Genomic DNA, 24172 nt, shown 5'->3' with positions numbered 1-24172 from the left:
TAGATATTACCACATCCGAGGTAGAAGCCAAACTCGAACAGCTTGATGGGACAAAATCGGAGGGCCCAGATAATCTTCATCCAAGAATATTAAAGGAACTGGCACATGAAGTTGCAAGCCCATTAGCAAGAATTTTTAATGAATCAGTAAACTCAGGGGTTGTACCATATGACTGGAAAATTGCTAACATAGTTCCTATTTTTAAGAAAGGGAAAAAAAGTGATCCGAGTAACTATAGGCCTGTTAATTTGACATCTGTAGTACGTAAGGTCTTGGAAAAATTTTTGAAGGAGAAAGTAGTTAAGGACATTGAGGTCAATGGTAATTGGGACAAAATACAACATGGTTTTACAAAAGGTAGATCGTGCCAAACCAACCTGATCTCCTTCTTTGAGAAGGTAACAGATTTTTTAGACAAAGGAAACGCAGTGGATCTAATTTACCTCGATTTCAGTAAGGCATTTGACACGGTTCCACATGGGGAATTATTAGTTAAATTGGAAAAGATGGGGATCAATATGAAAATTGAAAGGTGGATAAGGAACTGGTTAAAGGGGAGACTACGACGGGTTGTACTGAAAGGTGAACTGTCAGGCTGGAAGGAGGTTACTAGTGGAGTTCCTCAGGGATCAGTTTTGGGACCAATCTTATTTAACCTTTTTATTACTGACCTTGGCACAAAAAGCGGGAATGTGCTAATAAAGTTTGCGGATGACACAAAGCTGGGAGGTATTGCTAACACAGAGAAGGACCGGGATATCATACAGGAAGATCTGGATAACCTTGTAAACTGGAGTAATAGTAATAGGATGAAATTTAATAGTAAAAAGTGCAAGGTCATGAATTTAGGGATTAATAACAAGAATTTTAGTTATAAATTGGGGACACATCAGTTGGAAGTAACAGAGGAGGAGAAGGACCTCGGAGTATTGGTTGATCACAGGATGACTATGAGCCGCCAATGTGATATGGCCGTTAAAAAAGCAAATGCAGTTTTAGGATGCATCAGGCGAGGTATTTCCAGCAAGGATAAGGAGGTGTTAGTACCATTGTACAAGGCACTGGTGAGACTTCATCTGGAATACTGTGTGCAGTTCTGGTCTCCCATGTTTAAGAAGGATGAATTCAAACTGGAACAGGTTCAGAGACAGGCTACTAGGATGATCCAAGGAATGGAAAACCTGTCTTATGAAAGGAGACTCAAAGAGCTTGGCTTGTTTAGCCTAACCAAAAGAAGGTTGAGGGGGGATATGATGGCTCTTTATAAATATATCAGAGGGATTAATATCAGGGAGGGAGAGGAATTATTTAAGTTTAGTACCAATGTGGACACCAGAACAAATGGATATAAACTGGACACTAGGAAGTTTACACTTGAAATTAGATGAAGGTTTCTAACCATTAGAGGACTGATGTTCTGGAACAGCCTTCCAAGGGGAGTAGTGGGGGCAAAAGACATATCTGGCTTTAAGACTAAGCTTGATAAGTTTATGGAGGGGATGGTATGATGGGATAGCCTAATTTTGGCAATTAATTTAGCAATTGATCTTTGATTATCAGCAGGTAAGTATGCCCAGTGGTCTGTGATGGGATGTTAGATGGGTTGGGATCTGAGTTACTACAGAGAATTCTTTCCTGGGTGCTGGCTGGTGAGTCTTGCCCACATGCTCAGGGTTTAGCTGATCGCCATATTTGGGGTCGGGAAGGAATTTTCCTCCAGGGCAGATTGGCAGAGGCCCTGGAGGTTTTTTGCCTTTCTCTGCAGCATGGGGCACGGGTCACTTGCTGGAGGATTCTCTGCAGCTTGAGGTCTTCAAACCACAATCTGAGGACTTCAATAACTCAGACATAGGTTAGGGGTTTATTATAGAAGTGGATGGGTGAGATTCTGTGGCCTGCATTGTGCAGGAGGTCAGACTAGATGATCATAATGGTCCTTTCTGACCTTAAAGTCTGTGAGTCTATGAGTCTTCATATGTAATCCTTTCATGGAGAGCTTTGCCTCAGATAGTCACTTTCATAATGCATAGCTTGACTACAGCAGGTGGAAGTGAGCTCACACCATGTGGCATGGTGTTCTACAATTTTATTTTACTCTTGTAAAAATCCCACTGGATCTTTAAAGTCTCATCCAAAAGACTCCCAGAGCCATCCTCCTGGTTATCGCTTTACCTCAGGAAGACAAAAAGCTGAGCTGACCCTGCTGGGAGTTGAATATGTGATTCCAGCAGAGATGGACCCAAGCTGGCCTAAAGTGGGTGGGGGTCAGATCCATGGTATTTGTTCATCCTGCTGTAGGGAGGAAGAATTGCCCAATGGTTGGGGTGCTAGCCAAGGACTCGGGAGCCCTGATTTCTATTACTTGCTCTGCCACAGACTTGGACAAATCACTTAGGACCATATCTGAAAAGGTCTTTAGGCATGTACGTTCACAATTTAAGTGCCACTAACATTCTCAAAACAGCTGTACAGCAACTGCCTGAGTTCCCTAGACACCTAAGCTTCCACCAGTCAGCATTTACAAAGCCACCTGGTGCTGACAATGAGCTGCTCAGAGCCCTAGCTCGAGATGAAGTTGGATTCTCAAACTAGGCAGGGGAGTGCATATCTGGCCAGCGGGATCCAATCCTGTAGGTGTGCTTTGAGCGCACCTGATATCTGTCACGAAAGACAGCTGGTGTGAGCAGATCAGGAATTTTTCAACAAAACCTTTGGGTGAATAATTTTGAATAAGTAATTCACTAGACCAGACAGAGAGAGAGTCCAATTCTATAGCCCAGTGGTTACATCACTCACCTGGGATGTGCAGCTCAGGTTCAAGTCCCTGCTCCTTTGAATATTTAATTATTTATACACAATGGAATGGCTCCAGTAGGAGAAACTGAGAGAGGTCCACTTCAGAATAGCCAGTAGCCTGGGCGTTAGGGCAGTCACTAAGGATGTGGATTCAAGTCCTTTGTCCAAATCAGGCAGAGCAGGAACTTGAATTTGGGGCTCCTATGTTAGTGCCCTAATAATCAATCTGCTGTATAGGGGTGTCTCCTGGTTTTTCTTGAGGCAGGTCTTTGTTTCAGCCAGATGAGTTTTGGCTGCTAGAGTGTGAGCTACCTAAGTGGCTGACCTGGCTAAGGTGCCTAACTACAGGAGAGGAGTCATGGCTGAACATCCGAACCAGAGTGATGTGCCTATCTCTGGGCCCTCAGCCAGGCACTGAAGCCTCCTTTCATCTCCCAGCTCCTTTCCTCTGCATTTCACTCCAGATTAGGTTAAGTGGCTCCCTGCTCGCGTGCTGGCTTCTGAGAATCTCTTCCTTAGGCACCTAACTCTCCCCAGGGATTGTATGGAGAGTCTGGGTGCCTAACTCAGGACTGAGGATTGCACTGCAATATTGTGGATATGGCTTTTCAGTACCTCAGTTCTCTACCTGTATAATGGGAATAATAGTTCTGTATTATCTCATGGAGGTGTGGGGCGGATACATTAGCTGAGGTGCTCCCCTACTATTGTAATGGTACAAGTATCTGAGGTAGAAAGCCGACAACAAAGCTCAAAACCAAAGTTCCATCAACATCTGAATCTGGGATTATGGTTTGTGGCCCATGTCTAGATTCTAGGGAGTCAAACCCGGTGTTCCCTGTGATGGGGCATACAAACGCCACGAAAGGCAGGAGAGGGTCATTGGGCTATTGGATGCCCAATCAGCCCCCTCTGTGACACCTGTGGCAGGAGTTAGGCTTCCAAGGAGACGTTAAAAGGCCCTGCTCAGTTGGAGAGAGAGGGAGACAGGGAGAGCAGACACGCAGCTCTCACTATGGAGAAGAGGGCTGACTGGGGCAAGACTGATCAGGGCTTAGCGGGGGTGAGATGTTTATTTTTTGTATTTGTTATGGACTTTGAGTACCCCAAAGGGGTAGATCTGCAAGTGACTTAGCCACAGGCCTAATTCACTGCAACCTGGAAGATGTTGGAAGCTGGGCTCTGTGTGTGTGTGTGTGTGTGGGTGTGTGGAATCAACAGGGAAGCTGAGTCTGCACACTGCACAGTGCTGCAAGGGGGCGCTGTATTATGCCTCCCCATCCCAAAAGAGAAGGTGCATTGGGTAGCAAACAATGTAATGTGGCCAACAGTAAGACCTAAGAGAATGATGCTCCCTGCCAGTCTGGTCTTGTAGCAGTTGCTTTGGGTAGAAATATTAATTGGTGGAATTTCCCTCTGGACAAATTTATGGTGCTGATGCTGATCTTGCTAATGAAATATAGTTGTATCCAGCGGAGGTTTCTTCATATTTCTTTATGCTCAATGCACTAGAAAATGTAAATGGAGCTTTGTTTCTCTGAAATTAAACTGTGATTCTCTTAACTGACTTCATCATTCCTGAGGCTATAACAGAGCCAACTGGTTGCTGGGAGGTGAAACCTGTGCTAATCTGTGTTTTACGGGTACTGGAAATGAGAGGGGAGGAAGGAAAAATAGTTTAGTTAGTAGTGTGAATAGCAGAGAATCAAGAAAAAGCAGGAGTTTGGGTTTGAACTATCCCTCTGCAGAGTTCAGGGTGTGTGTGTTTGTGCCCAGGATTTTGTTCAGGCCCATCTTTAAAGTGTTACAAGAACTTTGTATAGATAGAGAATTGAGGGATATTTGACCCTCCACCCCTTCCCCCCCAACCAACACCACCCATAAGCGTTTTGGGTATATTTGAACTATAGCCACAAGACACTGTGGTTTCTATGGAAATGCTAAAAATAGCTCTAAAGTTCTCAGCCGCTATTTGTTTGTCTCCCCGAATCCTGAGTTAACACCCTCTTCAACGTCCTCCCCATCCCGGATGCATGCTGAGGTGCAGGAGATATTGATCATGATTCAGCTCTGTGGGAAGAGTTCATCCACAACAGCCTGATATTTTTTTTTAAAAGAAGACAGGGAACTTACTAAAATGAGTCACTGCTTTGAAATACAAAAGCCATCCCCTCTTCCTCTGTAATAGCAAGTAGTTTACAATGACAATTGCCATGATGAAGAGTATACTGCATTGACAGCCCTGTAGACTGCCATCCTCAGCGCCCCACGTCCCCTGCCCTGGAAGGACCCTCTAAAGGGGTGAGAGGCATTTAATCTCCATGGGTTATTAACCTCTTGGTTCCTCTGATATTATCAATGAGGAGACCCATTAGTGTTTTTAGTGATCCAGGCCCCTGCCTGCATGAAACTGGAGTGAGATCCACTCAGCTCATTTCAGACCAGGGCCATTAAATAGTTGTGAGATGGTGACCGTTTTATTGGCTACTGACATGGGGTAGATTTGAACTAGAGACCTAATATTAAAACTCTCCCTGAGCCACTCAATGACTTTGTAATGAAATGTTCTATGGGGTGTATTAATGAGGCTCTGTTTGTCCCAGACCTGATTTCCATGGCAAAAAGAGCGATTTCTTCCACTTTTTATTATAAAGTCTGCTCCTAACTCTCCTATTCCTGTGGTATCTGAGCACCAATCTCTACTCGCGAATGACACCCTGGTTTCCATCATTGCACCCAAATAAATCACTTAACTTCACACTCATTTTTACAGATGGCAGATCACAAACAATGCTAGGTTCCAATCTATCCCCACCCCCTATAATCCCAGCCCATTTAACCATGATATTAGTGTTACCAGTTGACATGTCCCTGCTCTAAAGTGTGCAAAGACTTCAGAAGGTAATTTTATCCTAGCTGTCCTTCAGTACTATCCTGAGTCTGTGTGACAAACCACCTTCAGATGTCTTTATTCGCTTGTTACTTGTTCTCCAGCCAGCTGTAAGTGTTCTGTAATATCTTGGGAGAGAGCTGCATGGGCATTTCCCAACTCAAGCACCAGTGTTTGAAGAGCCCCTGAGGATGACATTTAGGGTTTGACACTTTCATCATATTTTTCTCCCATAACATTTTGTGTGTCAGTTTAGTTCTCATGCTAATGTAATTCATAGGTTCTGAGGCCAGAAGGGACCATTGTGATCATCTAGTCTGAGCTCCTGTATAACAGGCTATAGGACTCTCCAAAGTAATTATTAGAGCAGATCTTTTTTAAAAAACATCCAATCTTGATTTAAAAATGGTCAGTCCTGGAGAATCCATCATGACCCTTGGTAAAGTGTTTCAATGGTTAATTACTCTCACTGTTAAAAATGTACACCTTGTCTCCCGCCTGAATTTGTTGCAACCATTGGACTGTATTATACCTTTCTCTGCTAGATTGAAGAATCCATTATTAAATCTTTGTTCCCTGTATAGATACTTATAAACTCAAGTCATCTCTTAACCTTCTCTTTGAAAAACTAAATAAACCGAGCTCCTTGAGTCTCACTATGTCATATTTTCTAATCATTTAATCATTTTTGTGGCTTTTCTGTGAACCTTCTCAAATTTATCAAATCCTTCTTGAATTCTGGGCACTAGAACTGGACAAAGAGGTCACACCAGTGCCAAATACAAAGGTAAAATAACCTCTCTACTCTTCCTCAAGATTCCCCTGTTTTAAAACAAAACAAAGTATTTTTTCACACAACACAGTCATCCTGTGGAACTTGTTGTGAAGGTGAAAAGTATAATTGGGTTAAAAAAAGAATTAGATAAGTTCATGGAGGATTGGTCCATCAGGGATGCAATCCCATGCTCTGGGTGTCTGTAAACCTTCAACTACCAGAAACTGGGACTGGACAACAGGGGATGGATCACTTGAAATTGCCCGGTTCTGTTTGAAGCATCTGGCCCTGGCCACTGTCAGAAGACAGGATACTGGGCTGGATGGGCCATTGGTCTGATCCAGTGTGGCTGTGCTTATGCTTCTAAGGATTGTACTAGCACTTTTGACCACACTGTTGCACTAGTGCTCATGGTCAGCTGATTATCCACCACAATCCCCAAGTCTTTTCATAGTTCCTGCTTCCCAGGATAGTGTCCCCTATCCTGTAAGTATGGCCTGCATTATTTGTTCCTAGATATATATATTTTTAATTTAACCCTATTTAAACACAGATTGTTTGAACTCAGCTACCAAGGAACCCAAATTGCTCTGTATCAGTGACCTGTCCTCTTCATTATTTACTACTCCTGCAAATTTTGTGTCATCTGCACACTTTATCAGTGATGATTTTATGTTTTCTTACAGGTCATTAACAAAAATGTTAAATTGCACGAGGCCAAAAACTGATCCCTACCAGACCCCACTAGAAACAGACCCATTTGATGATTCCTAGTTTAAAATTACATTTGAGACTTCCCAGTTAGCCAGCTTTAATCCATTTGTGTGCCATATTAATTTTGATTAATGAATCCCTCTGTCTAGAATCCAATATGTTATTTTATTATTTGTATTATCAAGCATCTAGGAGCCCTAGTCATGGACCAAGACCCTACTGTGCCAAGTAACCAGATGTCCCGATTTTATAGGGACAGTCCCTATTTTTAGGTCTTTTTCTTATATAGGCTCCTATTACCCCCCAACCCCATCCCGATTTTTCACATTTGCTGTCTGGTCACCCTAACTGTGCCAGGTGCTGTACGAACACAGAACTAAAAGATAGACTTTCTCCCAGAGAGCTTACAATCGAAGTATAAGAAAAAAGACAACAGATAGCTGCAGACACATGTGGGAATCCAAGTGTGATGGGGTGTACAAACCCCACACTGATCAACAAGGGCTTAAGGGCTCATTTTGGGCTCAGCCAGCCCCGCCCCGCCACACCTGCAGCAAATGCTCCATCTGCCGGAGGAATTAAAAGGCAGAGAATTAGCTCAGTTGGTGAGCAGTGCTGAAGGTGAGCAGACCTGCAGCCCACAGCTCCAGCTGACCAGACCAGACCAGACCAGACCAAAAGGCTCTGATGCAGCTGCCCAAAGGGGCTATCCATGAGGAAAGGGAGGCCTGGTTCACCAAACCATTTCAAATCCCTCCTAAAAATCTATCCTGCCTATGCCAGAGTAGGGCAGGCTGGGAACCCTCTCTAGGCTATAAAATAAGAGTTACCAGAGAAGAGTCATTCTGGACCAGGCAAAGGAAAGAGCAGCAGCCTGCCCTGCAGTGAAGAACCCCAGCTTGGCGGTATGCGTCACTTTTTTCTTTCTTTCTCTTGTGGCTGATAAACTGGGATTTAGCCTTTTATCCCTCAGTACCTTGGAGGTGTTAAGCTCTTGGCTCCAGTGGGTTATGTTTAAAATAACTAAACCCTTTCCAGTAACCCTTAGGCTGTTGAACATGTTGATTTGACCATAATGGATCCTTCTGATCTTAATCTATGAATCTGTGTGAATGTGCCATAACTGAGATGGACGTTATTGCTGTATGATTGCTTGTTCCTCCTTACTCTTTGTTGCTCTACTCATTGTGTCATATCTAATGTTCGATTGTAAATTCTGCAGAGCGGGAACTGTTTTCTTTACTTGTGGGGTGGTAAAAATAGCTTATAGAGCCCCTTATCTGATGCATTCGGCTCCAGTACATGCAGATAGTAACTGCTTCTTGGGATTAAACCAGAATTCCTTATTTGTTCCCCATTATGACCAACTCTGTGAGAGTTGACCATCAGGAGCATAGCACACAATAGAAAACTGTGAAAGATAATACAACAAAAATCTAGACAGAGGCTACAGTATTTAAAATGTGTCCCTTCTGACCCTCTTGCTGATGGCTGTAATTGTCTTGTAAATATAAATTGTAAATGTCCCAGAGCAGCCTTCTCTCTAGCCTGGATGCTGGCTTTTCCAGCACGGTGTTGCTGACTGATGTTTAGAAGAATGTTTAATTTTAAAGGGTTAAAATGCATGAGAAGGAAGGACTGGATAAGTCTTTTAGGTGGTAAACTTTTCTTCCCATTCTCCATCCATTTCTCTTCTGTTTCTTTCCCTTCATTCTTATATGGAAGCAGTTTTGGATCATTCCAGCTGGGCACTGCCCTTCTACTTCCCTGCAAACAAACCAGAAGAGAAAGAGGATCAGAAAGTGTGGCAGGATAACAAATCTCAATGAGGACCTGTCAAATGAGAACTAGCTAAATTCATGAAGGTTAAGTCCATTAATGGCTATTAGCCAGGATGGGTAAGGGTGTCCCTAGCCTCTGTTTGTCAGAGGGTGGAGATGGATGGCAGGAGAGAGATCACTTGATCATTGCCTGTTAGGTTCACTCCTTCTGGGGCACCTGGCATTGGCCACTGTCAGTAGACAGGATACTGGGCTGGTTGGACCTTTGGTCTAACCCGGTACAGCGGTTCTTATGTTATGTTCTGTAAATATTGGGTACCCTTGTGCGGAGCATTGTGTGCAGGCTGAGTCTCAGCTGTGGTGGACATGGAAAAGGCCCAGATAAGGGCAGTGAAGATAGCTAGATGGAGGGAGAAGCCCTGATGGGACCTTGCATATGAGAACAAATGGCAGGAAATGATTCCTTAGACTGGAAAAGGTGACCTATCAGAGGAGACTTTAGTCGGGCAGTTCTGATTATGACAGGTCTGGTAAAACCAATCAGTTCCTGTTGTATACACTTGCCCATAATGTAACTGCAAGGGACAGTAACATAAGAGGAGATGGTCAATTTTGCATGCTCAGTTAGAAGGAGGTAAACTTAAAAACAAGAGGGAGTCCTTCACACAGGTTGATTTGCCTTATGGAAGTCACAGCCTCAGAAAGACGGAGTCAAATACGGTGGCCAGCTCTAAGGAGTCTGGGTAATAGTCAGAGCTGTAGACTTGAGGTTCAAATCCAAACCATTGGCGCAATTTACCCAGGGATGTGGTGGGTTCTCCATCATTTGCAGTTTTTAAATTAAGTCTGGATGCCTTTTAAAAAAGATACACTCTAGCTCAACCAGAAGTCATGGGCTTGGTGCAAAAATTACAGGGTGAGGTTCTCTTGACTGTGTTAAGCAAGAGGTCAGACTACTTAATCATACTTAAGGCTAAGATTATACCATGGAAGTCATGGAATCTGTGACTTCCGTGACCTCTGTGACATTTTCTGCTTCAGCCCAGGGGCAGCAGGGCTGGAGCTGTCAGCCAGGAGGGGCTCCCACAGCTCCCCGGCACCACGGGCAGTAGCAGGTGCTGGACCCCCGACCTACTCCGCAGCAGGGCTCGGCTCAGCCCCATTTTATCATAGTTACTTTTAGTAAAAGTCAGGGAAAGGTCACGGGCTTCCGTGAATTTTTGTTTATTGCCCATGACGTGTCCCTGACTTTTACTAAAAATAACTGTGATGAAAATAACCTGAATCGTAATGGTCCTTTCTGGCCATAGAGTCTATGAATCCATAAAGCCAGTTCAGTATTGACCCTAGGCAGAGTTATGAATGAATTGGGCTTGATTTATGGGTTTTCACCAAAACTATGAGAGAGATGACTCACTGGGTTTCAACACACAACCCGGCAGCTCTCACTGAGCTTTCTTTGAGATTTTTGAACTTGTTCAAACAAAACAAATTTGGAGGTGCAAGTCCCAGGGAGGAACAAAAGTGATAGAGGTCAGCATGATTCCTGCACAGGGGCTCAGACAGGAGTCTCATAGCTCCTGTGAGGCTGTTTATAGTTATATCTGCTAAGATGAGGGAAATTAAATCTCATGATTCAGGGCCCCATAGCCTGCTAGGCTCAGGAGGGAATATCTCACTTCCTCAAATGGATCTTCTGAGGATTTTGCCTTCCTACAAGGTATTGGTCCTGATCCCTAGTAGAGACAGGGTACCTAAGGGACACCTCATCTGATCTGATGTAGCTCATCGTATATCGAACACTGTGTTTAACCTTATTTTGTCCCATTTCAGTTGTTAGGATGTTGTGGCTAATCGATTCATAGACTTTAAGGCCAGAAGAGAGCATTATGATTATCTTGTCTGACCTTCTGCATAGCACAGGCGATAGAATCTCTCCCAGTGATTCCTGCAGTGGAGGGATATTGCTGTGTCCAGCGCCGTTCACTCTGATTTCAGGCTCAGAGAATGACACATGCTAGCCAGCCCTTAGTACTCTACACAGCCATGGAGAGAGCCCAGATCGTCCCACACAGCGCTGGCAGTGTGGGGGAGTGTGTGCATGTAACACCGACAGACTCTGGTCATCAGTGGGCGGGATCGAACCTGGGACCTCTGGAACTTAGTGCATGAGCCTCTATTGCATGAGCTAAAAGCGATATGACTGTTAGCTAAGGCTGTAGAGCAGACTCGTTAATCTCTTTCTAAGTGGCCTTGGTGCCACTAGATGGGACAGGACACCACACCCAGGGTGTGGGTGGGTTACTCTGAGATGGCCACAGACTGTTCAGGCATGACTCCTTTGCCTTAAGGAGCTGTGCTCACAAGTTCTGATTTCATCTTATCTAGTGCTTTTCAGCAAGCTGGGAGCTGTGATGTATGCCTTGAAGGTGGTGGTGGGTGCATATGGGATTGAGGCCCTCAGGGTCTGGATGGGGACTAGGGAAGATTGCTGGCAATGCCCCATTTCTAGTGGCAATGAATGGCTTTGGCAGAAGCCTTCCCCTGTAAGTTACCTTCTCCTCCCAGGACTAGGGTCTCTGTTCTTTCCTCTGTGCTGATGGGTCTCAGTTTCTCCATCATCCATGGTCAGCTTCAGTCTTCTCTTCCTCACTCCCCTTTCTCAGAAGTGTTTTGGAAATGGCACTAAAGAGCGTCACAATCTTAAGGCTGCTGCATCTCCCCTTCACTGCAACCAAACAAAGAGGGTGATGACAGTGCTGCCAACTCTTTCTTGGGATATCTGGTGTGTTTCCCAAAGCCCCAGCTCCTGGGGGGGTGTGAGGTAAGAATCTCAGGCTTTTGTTAAAAAAAGTTTCACAATTGCATAGAAAAGCTTGAAAATGTGACTCAAGTGCACCCCCTAAGGCTTAAATGAGACGGTAAATGAGGGGGTAAATGACTTGTTTTAAAATGTTCATGACTTTTTTGGGTCTGACTCATGATTTTTAAATGCTTGGGCTTGGCAATACAGCAGGGAAAGGGGCAAGGGAGAGACCCATTGGCAATGGAAACCAGACAGATGGATACGGGACCATGACTCTCCAGGGAAGGGGAGAGAACATCACTGATCCAGCCACCCACAGGAGCTCACAGGTGGCCACCTGGACTCCTTCAAAGGCATACGGACAGACTGCCCCAAAGATAATCAAAGGTGGGATCTTTGAGAAGTGGGGGGCCTGGACAGAGAATGAGACAGAAATTCAGTTTCTGCCAGGAGGCTAGAAGCAGGGAGACCCAGAAGTGTATCGGAGTTGGGTGAAGGGAGAAGAGGAAGTGTATTTGGGGAAAAATCTTGGGTAGGGGGTGGGGCTGGTGGGTTTTGGAAAGAATGTTGGTGCCTGTGAGCTCGATTTAGTCTAAATCCACCTACAGAAGGTCTCGCCAGACAGCTGAACACAACAAGACAGAGTGGGAGGAGGGAGATGGACTGACTCATTCATCGGTTGGCAGGAATTGTTAAGAGTTTATTACTAGTACAAAGAGGGGAAGTTTTTGTACAACACACAGCATGGTCTCTAGCATGGTCCATGCTGTCTGAACCATGCTTGGTGCACTCCAACGCAACCAGGCCCACGATGTAGAGCAGGACAAGTGTCCTTGCTTGAATACACACTTGTAAGGCTTATTAGAGAGACAAGGGGGGGTGAGGTGATACCGTTTATTGGACCAACTTCAGTTGGTGAGGGAGACAAGCTTTTGAGCTACACATAAGAACATAAGAAAGGCCGTACCGGGTCAGACCAAAGGTCCATCTAGCCCAGTATCTGTCTACCGACAGTGGCCAATGCCAGGTGCCCCAGAGGGAGTGAACCTAACAGGCAATGATCAAGTGATCTCTCTCCTGCCATCCATCTCCATCCTCTGGCAAACAGAGGCTAGGGACACCATTCTTACCCATCCTGGCTAATAGCCATTTATGGACTTAGCCACCATGAATTTATCCAGTTCTCTTTTAAACACTGTTCTAGTCCTAGCCTTCACAACCTCCTCAGGTAAGGAGTTCCACAAGTTGACTGTGCGCTGCGTGAAGAAGAACTTCCTTTTATTTGTTTTAAACCTGCTGCCTATTAATTTCATTTGGTGACCCCTAGTTCTTGTATTATGGGAATAAGTAAATAACTTTTCCTTATCCACTTTCTCAACATCACTCATGATTTTATATACCTCTATCATGTCCCCCCTTAGTCTTCTCTTTTCCAAACTGAAGAGTCCTAGCCTCTTTAATCTTTCCTCGTATGGGACCCTCTCTAAACCCCTAATCATTTTAGTTGTCCTTTTCTGAACCTTTTCTAGTGCTAGAATATCTTTTTTGAGGTGAGGAGACCACATCTGTACACAGTATTCGAGATGTGGGCGTACCATGGATTTATATAAGGGCAATAATATATTCTCAGTCTTATTCTCTATCCCCTTTTTAATGATTCCTAACATCCTGTTTGCTTTTTTGACCGCCTCTGCACACTGTGTGGACGTCTTCAGAGAACTATCCACGATGACGCCAAGATCTTTTTCCTGACTCGTTGTAGCTAAATTAGCCCCCATCATGTTGTATGTATAGTTGGGGTTATTTTTTCCAATGTGCATTACTTTACATTTATCCACATTAAATTTCATTTGCCATTTTGTTGCCTTGATCTGCAGGGCTAGAAATTGCATTGTAGACACTCAGGCTGGAGCCCAGCCTCTGAGACCCTTTCCCCTCACGGGGTTTTGGAGCCCAGGCTCCTACTTGAGCCCAAACATCTCTACCCCTGAGCCAGCTGTGGCTGTCTGCAGGTCTCTTGCTGCAGTGTAGCTGTACCCAGGGTGTCACAGCTAAGTACAAGATGGAGCGGATTGTTTAGCATAAGTAGTTAACAGCTATTGTAAGAAACCATTACATGAGTTGGCCTCAAGCCCTGCAGCCTGAAATAAAAGGAATCTCACTGTCAGGAATAGCGAAGGAGCATCACCTATAGGGGATTCAATTCTAGTGTCTCCTTGCAGGGGATGAGTGCAGGAGCGCTGGCAGTGGGGGGACCCCAGCTGGAGGGTGTGGCAGGGGGTGGTGCAGGGTGTTAATTGTTGGGGAGTGCCTAGCTTCTTCAGTCTTGACCTCTTCTAGCCGGAGATGCTGCAGGGGGGGAACTGTTGCAGTAGTTAAAGGGGATGAATATGTAAAAATGTAACAGGATCTGTTTCATACCTGAAGCCTGTGACGATGTGTTTGAATCCTTAGCTGTTGTGTCTGACAGGACAGACACAGCTGTATTTTCCCTGGAAGCAAAGAGCCCAGATTAACACAGACACTCAATCAAAAATACTTACCAGTAGGCTCTGTACTGTCACACTCACCTGGACATCCTGGTGCAGATGTGATCAGCAGCAACAGTGCGACAAGGATATCCACCCCCTCGCTACACTGTGAACTCCTGTCACTCCTGTATCACACTTTTTGGGAGATAGGGCCCAGGTCTACTTGGGACTGGCAGAGCTGTGAACAGGACCCTGTGTTGATGGGACCCTAATAAATACAGCCAAGATACAATCCAGATGCTCCTTCCCTAGGGTGACCAGACAGCAAGTGTGAAAAATCGGGATGGGGGTAATAGGAGCCCATATAAGAAAAAGCTCCAAATATTGGGACTGTCCCTATAAAATCGTGACATCTGGTCACCCTATCCTTCCCTCTGGAAGTCTTTCCCAGCCCCTGTGCACTTCAGCGGAGTGAAAGAAGAGTTGCTATTTTATCCCCAAATGTCAGCATTTATCACTTTGGGTCCCGTTCATTTCATGGTCTGCACCACCAGTCCAGACTCCGGAGCAAGACCCCAATGGCAGAAAGTGCCACCAGGAGCAGAGGCTGCAGCAGAGTAAAGATACTGCGAGCTTCCATCCACAGAGCAAAGATACTGCGAGCTCACGTCCATTGAGATGGCTTATGCTACCCAGGAAAGGGGTGTGGCTAGCTCAGCTGGGGTGTCTGTGAACTGATTCCTTCCCCACAGCAGAACCTGTCTCAGGGATACAACCAAGTAAAAGAAGCAGTTAGAGGCAAAAAAGCATCTTTTAAAAAGTGGAAGTTAAATCCTATTGAGGAAAATAGAAAGGCGCTTAAACTCTGGCAAGTGAAGTGTTCTGACCCAGTATGGCCGTTTTTATGTTCTATGGAACTGAAAGCTGCATGAACTCCAGGGGAAGTGTTTTGTGGCCTCTCCTGGAGTTGGATATGTCCCTGGATGCCGCAGCTCTTACTGGCACAGTCAGGATCCATTTGTGGGACAAGGACAAAACTAGCTTTAGTTGTGTAGGCAAGTCTGGATCCCACATTTGCCTTGACCAATGGGCATGCCAGGTTCATTTGGGGCTGCCTAAGCTTTGCCCAGTCAAGGTCTGCAGTTTGATTTGTCAGGAGCCTGAGGGCTGCAGCCAATTGAGATGAAAGTAAGCAGACTGTAGCCACTCAGATCTTCAGAGTTGTGGCCCATGGAGACTACAGGTCCCAGCATGCATTGCTTCAGGTTGATCTGAGCAAACCCTTCACAATTTTACATAATCTCCCGCCACCTTCCCTGCACCTTACATTCTTATTGCTTTTCTTACCTTCATTCATATTTCCTCCTTAGCTTGAAACATTCCCACTCCCTTTTGGCTAAGCATCCTCTGTCCTTCAGATCCTTCCTCAAAACCCACTCTTCCCTTCTCCTTGTACCCAGGGCCGGCTCCAGGCACCAGCATTCCAAGCTGGTGCTTGGGGCGGCATTCTGCAAGGGGCAGCAGTCCCTGTTGTTTTGCCCCCAAGCAGCCTGCCGAATTGCCGCCGCGGGCCGGGGTGGGGGGCAGTCCGTGTGCCTTGAGGGCAGCAGGCGCATTTCCACGGTGGCGGCAATTCGTCGGCAGCTTCTATGTTTAGCTGTCCGCGGTGGCTTCAGCTAAGCATAGAAGCTGACACCGAATTGCCTCCACCGCGGAAACGCACCTGCCGCCCTAAGGGCACATGGACTGTCCCCGCCACCCGCGGCGGCAATTCGGCACGCTGCTTGGGGCGGCAAAAACTCTAGAGCCAGCCCTGCTTGTACCCTCACCTGTTGTCCCATTTCTTTTCTTTGCTGGCTTAAGTTGGAAGCTTTTCAGGGGAAGAACTGTGTCTCATTCAATGTCTGTAAGTTTACAACACTAGGAAAGGTTCTTAGTAGTGATTTCCTGTACCAGTCAATTCTGAATTAAGTGATCCCCAGCATCTCAGGTCTGTGCCATGTGCCATCCTCTGAGAATGGTGCATGCGAGGCCCCCGAGTCAGAACCACTATGCCCCTTTGCCACCTACATACCTGGCCTGATCTACTGCCGTGCTGGAGTGCAGTGAGCTGCTGTTGGCCCTTTCTCCCAGATCCCCTTCATGCCTCACCACGTCTGACTCTGTGAGGCTCTCGTGCTCATTGGACTCCGAGCTGAGCTCCGGCTTGGTCTCTGTGCTTGGCCCTTGGGCGAGACTCACTCTGCTGCTGCTCTCACCAAGAGGACTTGCAGCATTGTCCACCTGCTCCTGTCCCTTCTCTTCTGGATCTGCATCCTCCTGAGCCTTGTTCTGGCTTCCTGGCTTTAGGGAGTTAAGTACAGTAGCAAATCAGAGACTGCAACCCTACAGCAAGACACCTGCAGCAGGAGACTAAAGTTTATGGTGTGATGGTGAGGGGAGAAAGAGCTGCAGCGGTGCAGCGTATGAGGGGCCAGAGATAATGAAGAGGCTACAGCACTATAGATTTTAGTGCGAGAGAGACAGTGGAGAAGCCATATGGGAGGGGATGATCATGGGAGGCCACTGGGGATGCTGGGATGGACACTGCAGGCAGGTTGTATTTGCATATGCTGAAGGTAAGGCTTGTGCCCACTGTGGACTCACCACCACCACCTCCTCTTCCTCCTCGCTCGCTAGGATCTGCACACTGAGGTTGTCTCTGGGCATGCAGGAACTCGGGCGCAGGTACCAGTCCGGGGGGTGATGCAGCAGGTAGATGAGTGACAGCCAGCGATCAAAGAGAAGCTCCTGCTCCCCCGGGGAGGCATAAAGCTGCAGGTAGTAGGAGCGCCCATTGATCAGCTTGAGCTTGATGCGCTGCCTGTCGGGATCGTGAACGGAGATGCGCACAAACTTCAAGGGCAGGAGCCTACAAGGAAACCCCAGTGTGAGGCCAGAGGGTGCCTCTTCGCTGAGCGCCTGCACCCACCCCTGTGTGGAGGAACTCAGACTGCAGAGGGAAGAGCCTGAGTGGAAATGCATGGGGAGTATGCTGGGCCTGTGCTTTTGGCTTAGGAAAAGACTCCAGGAGCCATTTCTCAGCCCAGCATCCACCAGTATCTGTTGGGAACAAGCTGGGCCTTTCGCCCTTAATTCTGGGAACAAGCTTTTTGCCAGAGCTTTAAACAGCAGCAGCTCCAAACAGCCAGAGAAAGCTTAGCGTGGGGGGTGTATCATCTTCCCTAGGGATAGCCTAGCTTTTTGCAGCTTCTGCTTATAGGTGAGAGGAATCCTAGAACTCTATTCCCTAGGGAGATGCTCCAGTCTCAGACAGGCAATATAGCCCTGGGAGACTCTAAAAAAAGAAGCTGGGATAACTATAGGGGATCAATCCTACTTTGGAAATGTGCGTCTCAGGGTATCCGGTACACTGGGCAATGGACAGGGAGTTAAATCACGCCAAAGCACTTTGCGCAGCAGGGAGTCTGGTGCTGGGACCACCCAGGCTAGTGTAGCAGCTGTTCTGTGCACCTCAATTTTATAAAGAGACGAGGATGCTGGCCAGGACGCCTAGGTTAGATCCCTGCTGTGTCTGAGCAGAAACAGAGTAATCTTGGCCTTCCATCTGGCCAATCCCTAGAGCTGGGGAAGAGTTCAGCTGAGTTATCCCATCTGAAGGCTGAACAGCAGACCACTCCCAGCTTGGGTAGACATACATATGCTAGCTTTGGTCGAGGGTAGCACAATGAAAATAAGTGTAGCTGCAGCGGCACAGGCTAGCCACCTAAGTACTTAAGCTTCTGGACAGAATTATACTTGGGTGGCTAGCTCATTGCCGTTACCTGCACCATTCCAGCTACCTTGCTATTTTTGGTGTGCTAGCTCAATCAATGTTAGCACACGTGTATTTTCTAGCTTGGGCGGACACCCTCTAGCTGCAGTGTGGACGTACTCATCTGGGTGAAAGCCCTGTGGTGAGACTAATCTGCAGCCTTTAGTCCAGGGTATAACGCTGTTCTCTCCCTTTCCTTTATGAGTATGTCCGCATTGCAGCTGAGAGATGGGATTCCCAGTGCGGGTAGACAAAACGGAGCTAGCTCAGCTGAAGCTCGCGCACTAGCCAGAGCCGTGTGGCTGTTGTAGTGCAGGCAGCAGCTCAGGCCCAGGGCCTCAGGCAGGCTTGGACTCGGGAGGCTAACTCCAGCTGCTGGACGTGTGCTGCAACGTCCACCCTGCTATTTTTAGGGCGCTAGCTTGAGCTGAGCTAGTGTGTGCCTGTCTACTCGCTCTGGGAATCAAACCTCCCACCCCAGGAGGCTACAGGAGAGTGAGTAGAGATCATCACCCCTACCTCCCAAAGCCAGCGTGCAAAAGGGCAGGACCTTCGTGAACTCACCTGGTGAGCACCAGCTGCTCGGTGCGGCACCCTGAGGGGACCTGGCCGTTCTGCATGGGCACTGGGCGGGCGATGAGCATTATGTTGGGCAGTGGCAGTTTGTTGTCGGTGGAGATGATGCCGATGGTGGCCTCGGTCGGATGATTATGGATGTCCACGTTCTTGCCCCTCCTAGTAATCTGTGCAAAAAGGCTGAGATGATATGGCAATAGCCACATTGCAATGCAGGGGGAGTGGATACTGTCCAATAACTTGCTCACTTCACTGCTACTTCCCCCTCAAACCTCCATCTGATTTGTTTGCTTCGCCCACTTGCTGCTTCTCATCATAACCTAGACTGTGAGCTCTTTGTGACAGGAGCTGTCATTCTCCGGCATGTCTGTACAGGGTGTGGTGTGGTGGAGCCCTCATTGGCGGCCCTGTGTACGGCACCAGTATAAATACCAGCATGTTGCGAAAGGGATTTGCACCCAGGGAGCTCTTTCAGCTCTGGGATTGGGGGCAGTAGACAAACTCTTCAGCATTTATATTAACCTTTAGGGTATCTTCCCTTCCCATTCACGGGAGCAGAAGGAGAGTGTCTGAGGCCTTTCACGTGGACTAGCAGGGGACATATTCTGCTTTAGCAGAAGACTGATAAGATCTGAGCTTCTAGTGTGATCCAGGAGGGGGCATGGGTGCATGGGAATGAACCTCCTTGCACTATTCCACCTGGCCACTCCCTCCCTCTGTAACGCTGCAGACCTGTGTGGGTCGTCTGCAGTAGGGATCAAATCTGGGAACTCAGGGTCTTAACATATGAGCTGTACTGCCTGGGCCAAAAGACCCAACTCAGCTAGTTCGCACTGTAGCAGGCTCATCAGCCCCTACGTGTGACCCGGGCCCCCACCACTACACAGGGACAGGGCCGCCCAGCGTGAATTACAGCTGCGGGAGAGATGCCTAAAACTGCCAGGGAGATGCTTCTGCTCATCTCTGGTTCCAATAGCTGTTAAATCTCTGTGCCTCTTGAACAGGCATGATGGTAATATCCCCTTTCTGCCCCATCCCCATTTTGCAGATTGGTGGTATGATGTACCCAAGGTCGAGGGCAGGGGTGGTCAACCTGTGACTCTGGAACCACGTGCGGCTCTTCAGCAGTTAATATGCGGCTCCTTGTATAGGCACCGACTCCAGGGCTGGAGCTACAGGCGCCAACTTTCCAATGTGCGGGGGGGGGGGGGGGGTGTGCTCACAGCTCAGCCCCTGGCTCTGCCACAGGCCCTGCCTCCACTCCACCCCTTCCTGCTCCCTCCCCTCAGCCTGCCATGCCATCATTCCCCCCCACTCCCTCTTCCCACAGTCTCCTGCAAGCCAGGAAACAGCTGATTGGGAGGTGTCGGGAGGGAGGGGGAGATGCTGATCCATGAGGCTGCCAGTGAGCGGGAAGCGCTGGGAGCGGGGTGGGAGGAGGGAGCTGATTGGGGAGCTACTGATGTATTATTGTGGCTCTTTGGCAATGTACATGGGTAAATTCTGGCTCCTTCTCAGGCTCAGATTGGCCACCCCTGGTCTAGGGTGTCCAGACATCCAGTGTGAAAAATCAGGACGGGAGTATGGGGGTATTAGGAGCCTATATAAGACAAAGCCCTGAATATTGGGTCTGTCCCTATAAAATCGGGACATCTGGCCACCCTACCAAGGTCTCAAAGTCAGTGGTAAAGCCAGGTGCTGGAACTAAGTACGCAGGGCTCCCAGGTCTGTGATCTAACCCTCCCACTTCAATGTCCAGTCCCCAGTTACCTGGATAAAGTTGCTTTCAAACATTGCAACAGACCGAAAGGGAGGATATTCCCCTTCACGCAGGTATCTTTGAAGGTCTTCCCTGTAGGGGATCCAGGCCATGGAAGAGACCTCACTTTCTGACTCACTGATAGTGGAGTTCATCCACACTGCAATGTCTGCAAATAAAACCCTGCAGCTTCAAGACTGGTAGCAGAAACCCAGAGGCCATGATGAGAGAAGGCAGGGGGTCCAAGGGCTTTTCTAGCTCACTTTGTGGCAGGTTCTGACACTAGCTACATACCACGCCCCCAGACAGACAAGCATGCACACGAGCAAATATGCATGTGCAAACACCCATGCAAAGAATCAAACTTTCTAACTCATACATGGTATTCTCTCACAGTCACGTGAGGGCCCCATTTTACACTTACTGGGAACACTATCATGAATTTTCTAAACAAAAAGTTGTGATTTACATAGGGCCCTGCTAATCACAAAGGGGGATAGGGGTGTGTGTGTGTCTAGGGAAGGGAGAAAAGATCTGAGCCCAGGTCTTCCAGTCTGGCTAAGCTCTATGGAACAGAACACCCAGGGTGCAGGGGGAGTGAAAAGGCCATTTTGTGGCCCCTGATCTTCTTGCTGTAAACTGAATTGTCTGACAATTGTCCTGAGGAACTGTTCTTGCTGCTGAGGCTTGCAGGGGTATAGAAATGCCCCTCTTTCCCCAGACGTTCCGCCAGCTTGGCGGGTTAGGAGAGGGGTGGTATCGGAGAAACAGCTGTCTCATATTATCCATCTCTGTAAAGGATTTTGCAACATGGTCAGCATGAAAGAGAGTAGTTATTAATGGTTCCCAATCTTACTGGAAAGGTATAACAAGTGGGGTTCCACAGGGGTCTGTTTTGGGACCAGCTCTGTTCAATATCTTCATCAACGACTTGGATATTGGCATAGAAAGTTCGCTTATTAAGTTTGCAGATGATACCAAACTGGGAGGGATTGCAACTGCTTTGGAGGGCAGGGTCATAATTCAAAATGATCTGGACAAATTGGAGAAATGGTCTGAGGTAAACAGGATGAAGTTTAACAAAGACAAATGCAAAGTGTTCCACTTAGGAAGGAACAATCAGTTTCACACAGACAGAATGGGAAGAGACTGTCTAGGAAGGAATATGGCAGAAAGGGATCTAGGACATTAGGAAAAAGTTCCTAACTGTCAGGGTGGTTAAACATTGGAATAAACTGCCTAGGGAGGTTGTGGAATCTCCATCTCTGGAGATATTTAAGAATAGGTTAGATAAATGTCTATCAGGGATGGTCTAGACAGTATTTGGTCCTGCCATGAAGGCAGGGGACTGGACTCGATGACCTCTTGAGGTCCCTTCTGGTCCTAGAATCTATGAAACTGTACAGCATCTGGATGGCACCAGAGGATTCCTCTGCACTCCAGTGATCTTTTCTGGTAGCTGGATGTACCAGCTTTAAGGCAGTTTTGCCATAATTGTAGACTATTAGGGTTGGAAGGGACCTTAAGAGGTCATCTAGTCCAACCCCCTCTTCAAAGCAGGACCAATCCCTGCCTCAAGGATTGAGCTCACAACCCTGGGTTTAGCAGGCCAATGCTCAAACCACTGAGCTATCCCTCCCCACAATGAACAGGAGAATCTGGCCTAAGGCTTGAAGATGAGATTTGAAACTGGAGCGAGTCAGGTGGAGAAATACAGGTAAGCTCTTCTAGGTGGCAGGAGCTTTATAGAAGAGCACAGAGTGAAAAGACTAGATAATCAAAAAGGCCTGGCTCCTGCTGGATAAACAGAGGGAGCTGAGAAGAGAGCAGGCATTCCTCCGGGGGTCTGTCTACACTGCACATTAAGCCTGGGCTCTGACTCAGGTTTGAGCCCAAACCTTCCTTCCGTCCACAAGCAAATCGGTCTGATTCAGGTCAGCAAGCACTCAGTACCCAGGTGCTAGGACACCACTAGAGGGATGGGTCAGAGCCTGAATCCTGTTCTGACTTGGATCCAAGCCCTCTCATTTTGCAGTGTGGACGCAGCTCAAGCCTCAGACCTGAGTCAGAAGGTTTGCGCAGTGTAGTACAGAGGCGTTCGCACAGCTGTGAGACCTGGGTCCAGCAAATGGAAGTCCAGGTTTACAAAGCAGTGTGGATGCTCAAGTGTGGGCTTGGAAACACTGAGTCCACAAGCCTGGGTCCTGCAGACCCAGGTTCACAATGCAGCATAGACATACCTTGGCAGGCAGGAGAAGGTGCACGGAAAATTTCATCCCTTTGTGTTGAATTATCTAGCAGAATGTGGGACAATTTGATCAGGGAGAACTCTGATGCCTTTGTTACTGTAGGCAAAATTATCATGTTACAACAAACATAGAGTATGGTGTAACAATACAATGGGATGGGGTGGAGAAGATAAGTAGAGCTGAGTCATTTGATTTAATGCTGAGGCTTACAGGTGTGTCACTTACCTGGAGGCTACAGGTACAAGCTGATTCTCAGAGACCTTCTCTGGAAATCCCTTCTTTAGGATTCCCTCCCTATTGGCAAGACACTCTTTTTTTCCAAGCACCCTGTCCTACATTTGGTAGGTGAATAATGTCTGGATGGTATCCTCAGAAACACATCCTAAGCCAGCTGGGAAACAGGCTTGATGCCAGCTCCCTGTAACCATAGACATGATGCCTACATTATGATGTCATCGGAGGCTATCTGTGTTCATCCTGTGGCCGAATAAAGCCTTTCCAGAGGGTCTGCCCTCTGTTATGACCCCCTCCTGCCCTCTTCTGCAGGCTCAAGCCCCTTAAAGAAGAGTGGAGAATGATAGCATGCTGAAGGCAATGGGGTTTTGTAAAAACCTTGTATGTGTCTGATGATAAAGAAAGCCACAAAGCTACCCAGCTGTTATATGATTGAAAATGAAAATAGTGTTCTAGATTTTTCTTTGGAGGGGAGGGAGATTTCATTTATTTAATTTTTAAAAACTATTTATTTGGGAAGTTTTTAACATGTTTACAAATCCTTGCCATGCAAATATCAGAAACAAAACAATCCATTACAATGGTTATCTTTTGTTTAGAGACGTGATACAGGAATATAGTCACTGGATCTTTCTATTTAACAGGGTGCTACCATATTACAGAGTGAGCATCATTACAACACATATGTTTCTAGTGATTTTATTAAATTGAGTGAAAATCTTTATATACACATTTAACAGATAAGGTATGTCTATCAAATGTAAATATTAAAAATAATTGGACAGGTGTGCTGGGGTTTTTGCAGGTGACTGTACTTTGTCTGAGTACTGAATAAAAGGTAATTAAAATATCTTAGTATCTATCTGTCCTCTGTCTATTTTGCCAAGTACGTAATTGGTGTGTGAATTCTTCCATAATCACAACCTCCTATATATTTTTTAACTATCCTCCATGGTTGGGCTATTTTTCTTTTTCCAGGGAGAAGCTACCAATAGTCGATGAGAGATTAAGTCTTCATTTCCTTTTGTGTGACCCTTTCCGACTGGAAGACCCAGGAGGATAACCAAAAGATAATTTGGGTCATTTACATTGTCTTGTATCAGAGGAGTAGCCGTGTTAGTCTGGATCTGTAAAAGCAGCAAGGTGTCCTGTGGCACCTTATAGACTAACAGACGTATTGGAGCATGAGCTTTCGTGAGTGAATACCCACTTCGTCGGAAAGCTCATGCTCCAAAACGTCTTTTAGTCTATAAGGTGCCACAGGACTCTTTGCTGCCTTTACATTGTCTTGACGCACCTAAGTACAT

The 24172-nt window shown here is 46.8% G+C and overlaps 1 protein-coding gene across 2 annotated transcripts; it reads right to left on the bottom strand.

Annotated features, from left to right (window-relative positions):
• Window positions 1-8046: 8046 nt before the first annotated feature.
• Window positions 8047-23057, bottom strand: LOC120400106 (protein FAM71C-like). Of its 2 annotated transcripts, XR_005595540.1 has the most exons (8): window positions 22857-23057; window positions 20394-20551; window positions 18612-18790; window positions 16880-17144; window positions 16308-16576; window positions 14184-14254; window positions 11512-11684; window positions 8048-8942 (listed from the first exon to the last, which is right to left on the bottom strand). XR_005595540.1 is itself a non-coding variant. In XM_039528482.1 (7 exons), the coding sequence occupies exons 2-7, from the start codon at window positions 20535-20537 to the stop codon at window positions 8935-8937; spliced, it is 936 nt and encodes a 311-aa protein (XP_039384416.1). In that variant the 5' UTR covers window positions 20538-20551; window positions 22857-23057; the 3' UTR covers window positions 8047-8934. The 2 variants fall into 2 exon arrangements, 1 of the variants encoding a protein (XP_039384416.1); XM_039528482.1 differs by lacking the exon at window positions 11512-11684 and having other exon boundaries at window positions 8047-8942.
• Window positions 23058-24172: the final 1115 nt, after the last annotated feature.

The sequence above is a fragment of the Mauremys reevesii genome, linkage group 3 (genome assembly GCF_016161935.1).
Source record: "Mauremys reevesii isolate NIE-2019 linkage group 3, ASM1616193v1, whole genome shotgun sequence".
NCBI classification, from domain to species: Eukaryota; Metazoa; Chordata; order Testudines; family Geoemydidae; genus Mauremys; species Mauremys reevesii.
The sequence above is the reverse complement of the archived record's forward strand: the minus strand, read 5'-3'. Positions and strand labels throughout refer to the sequence as shown.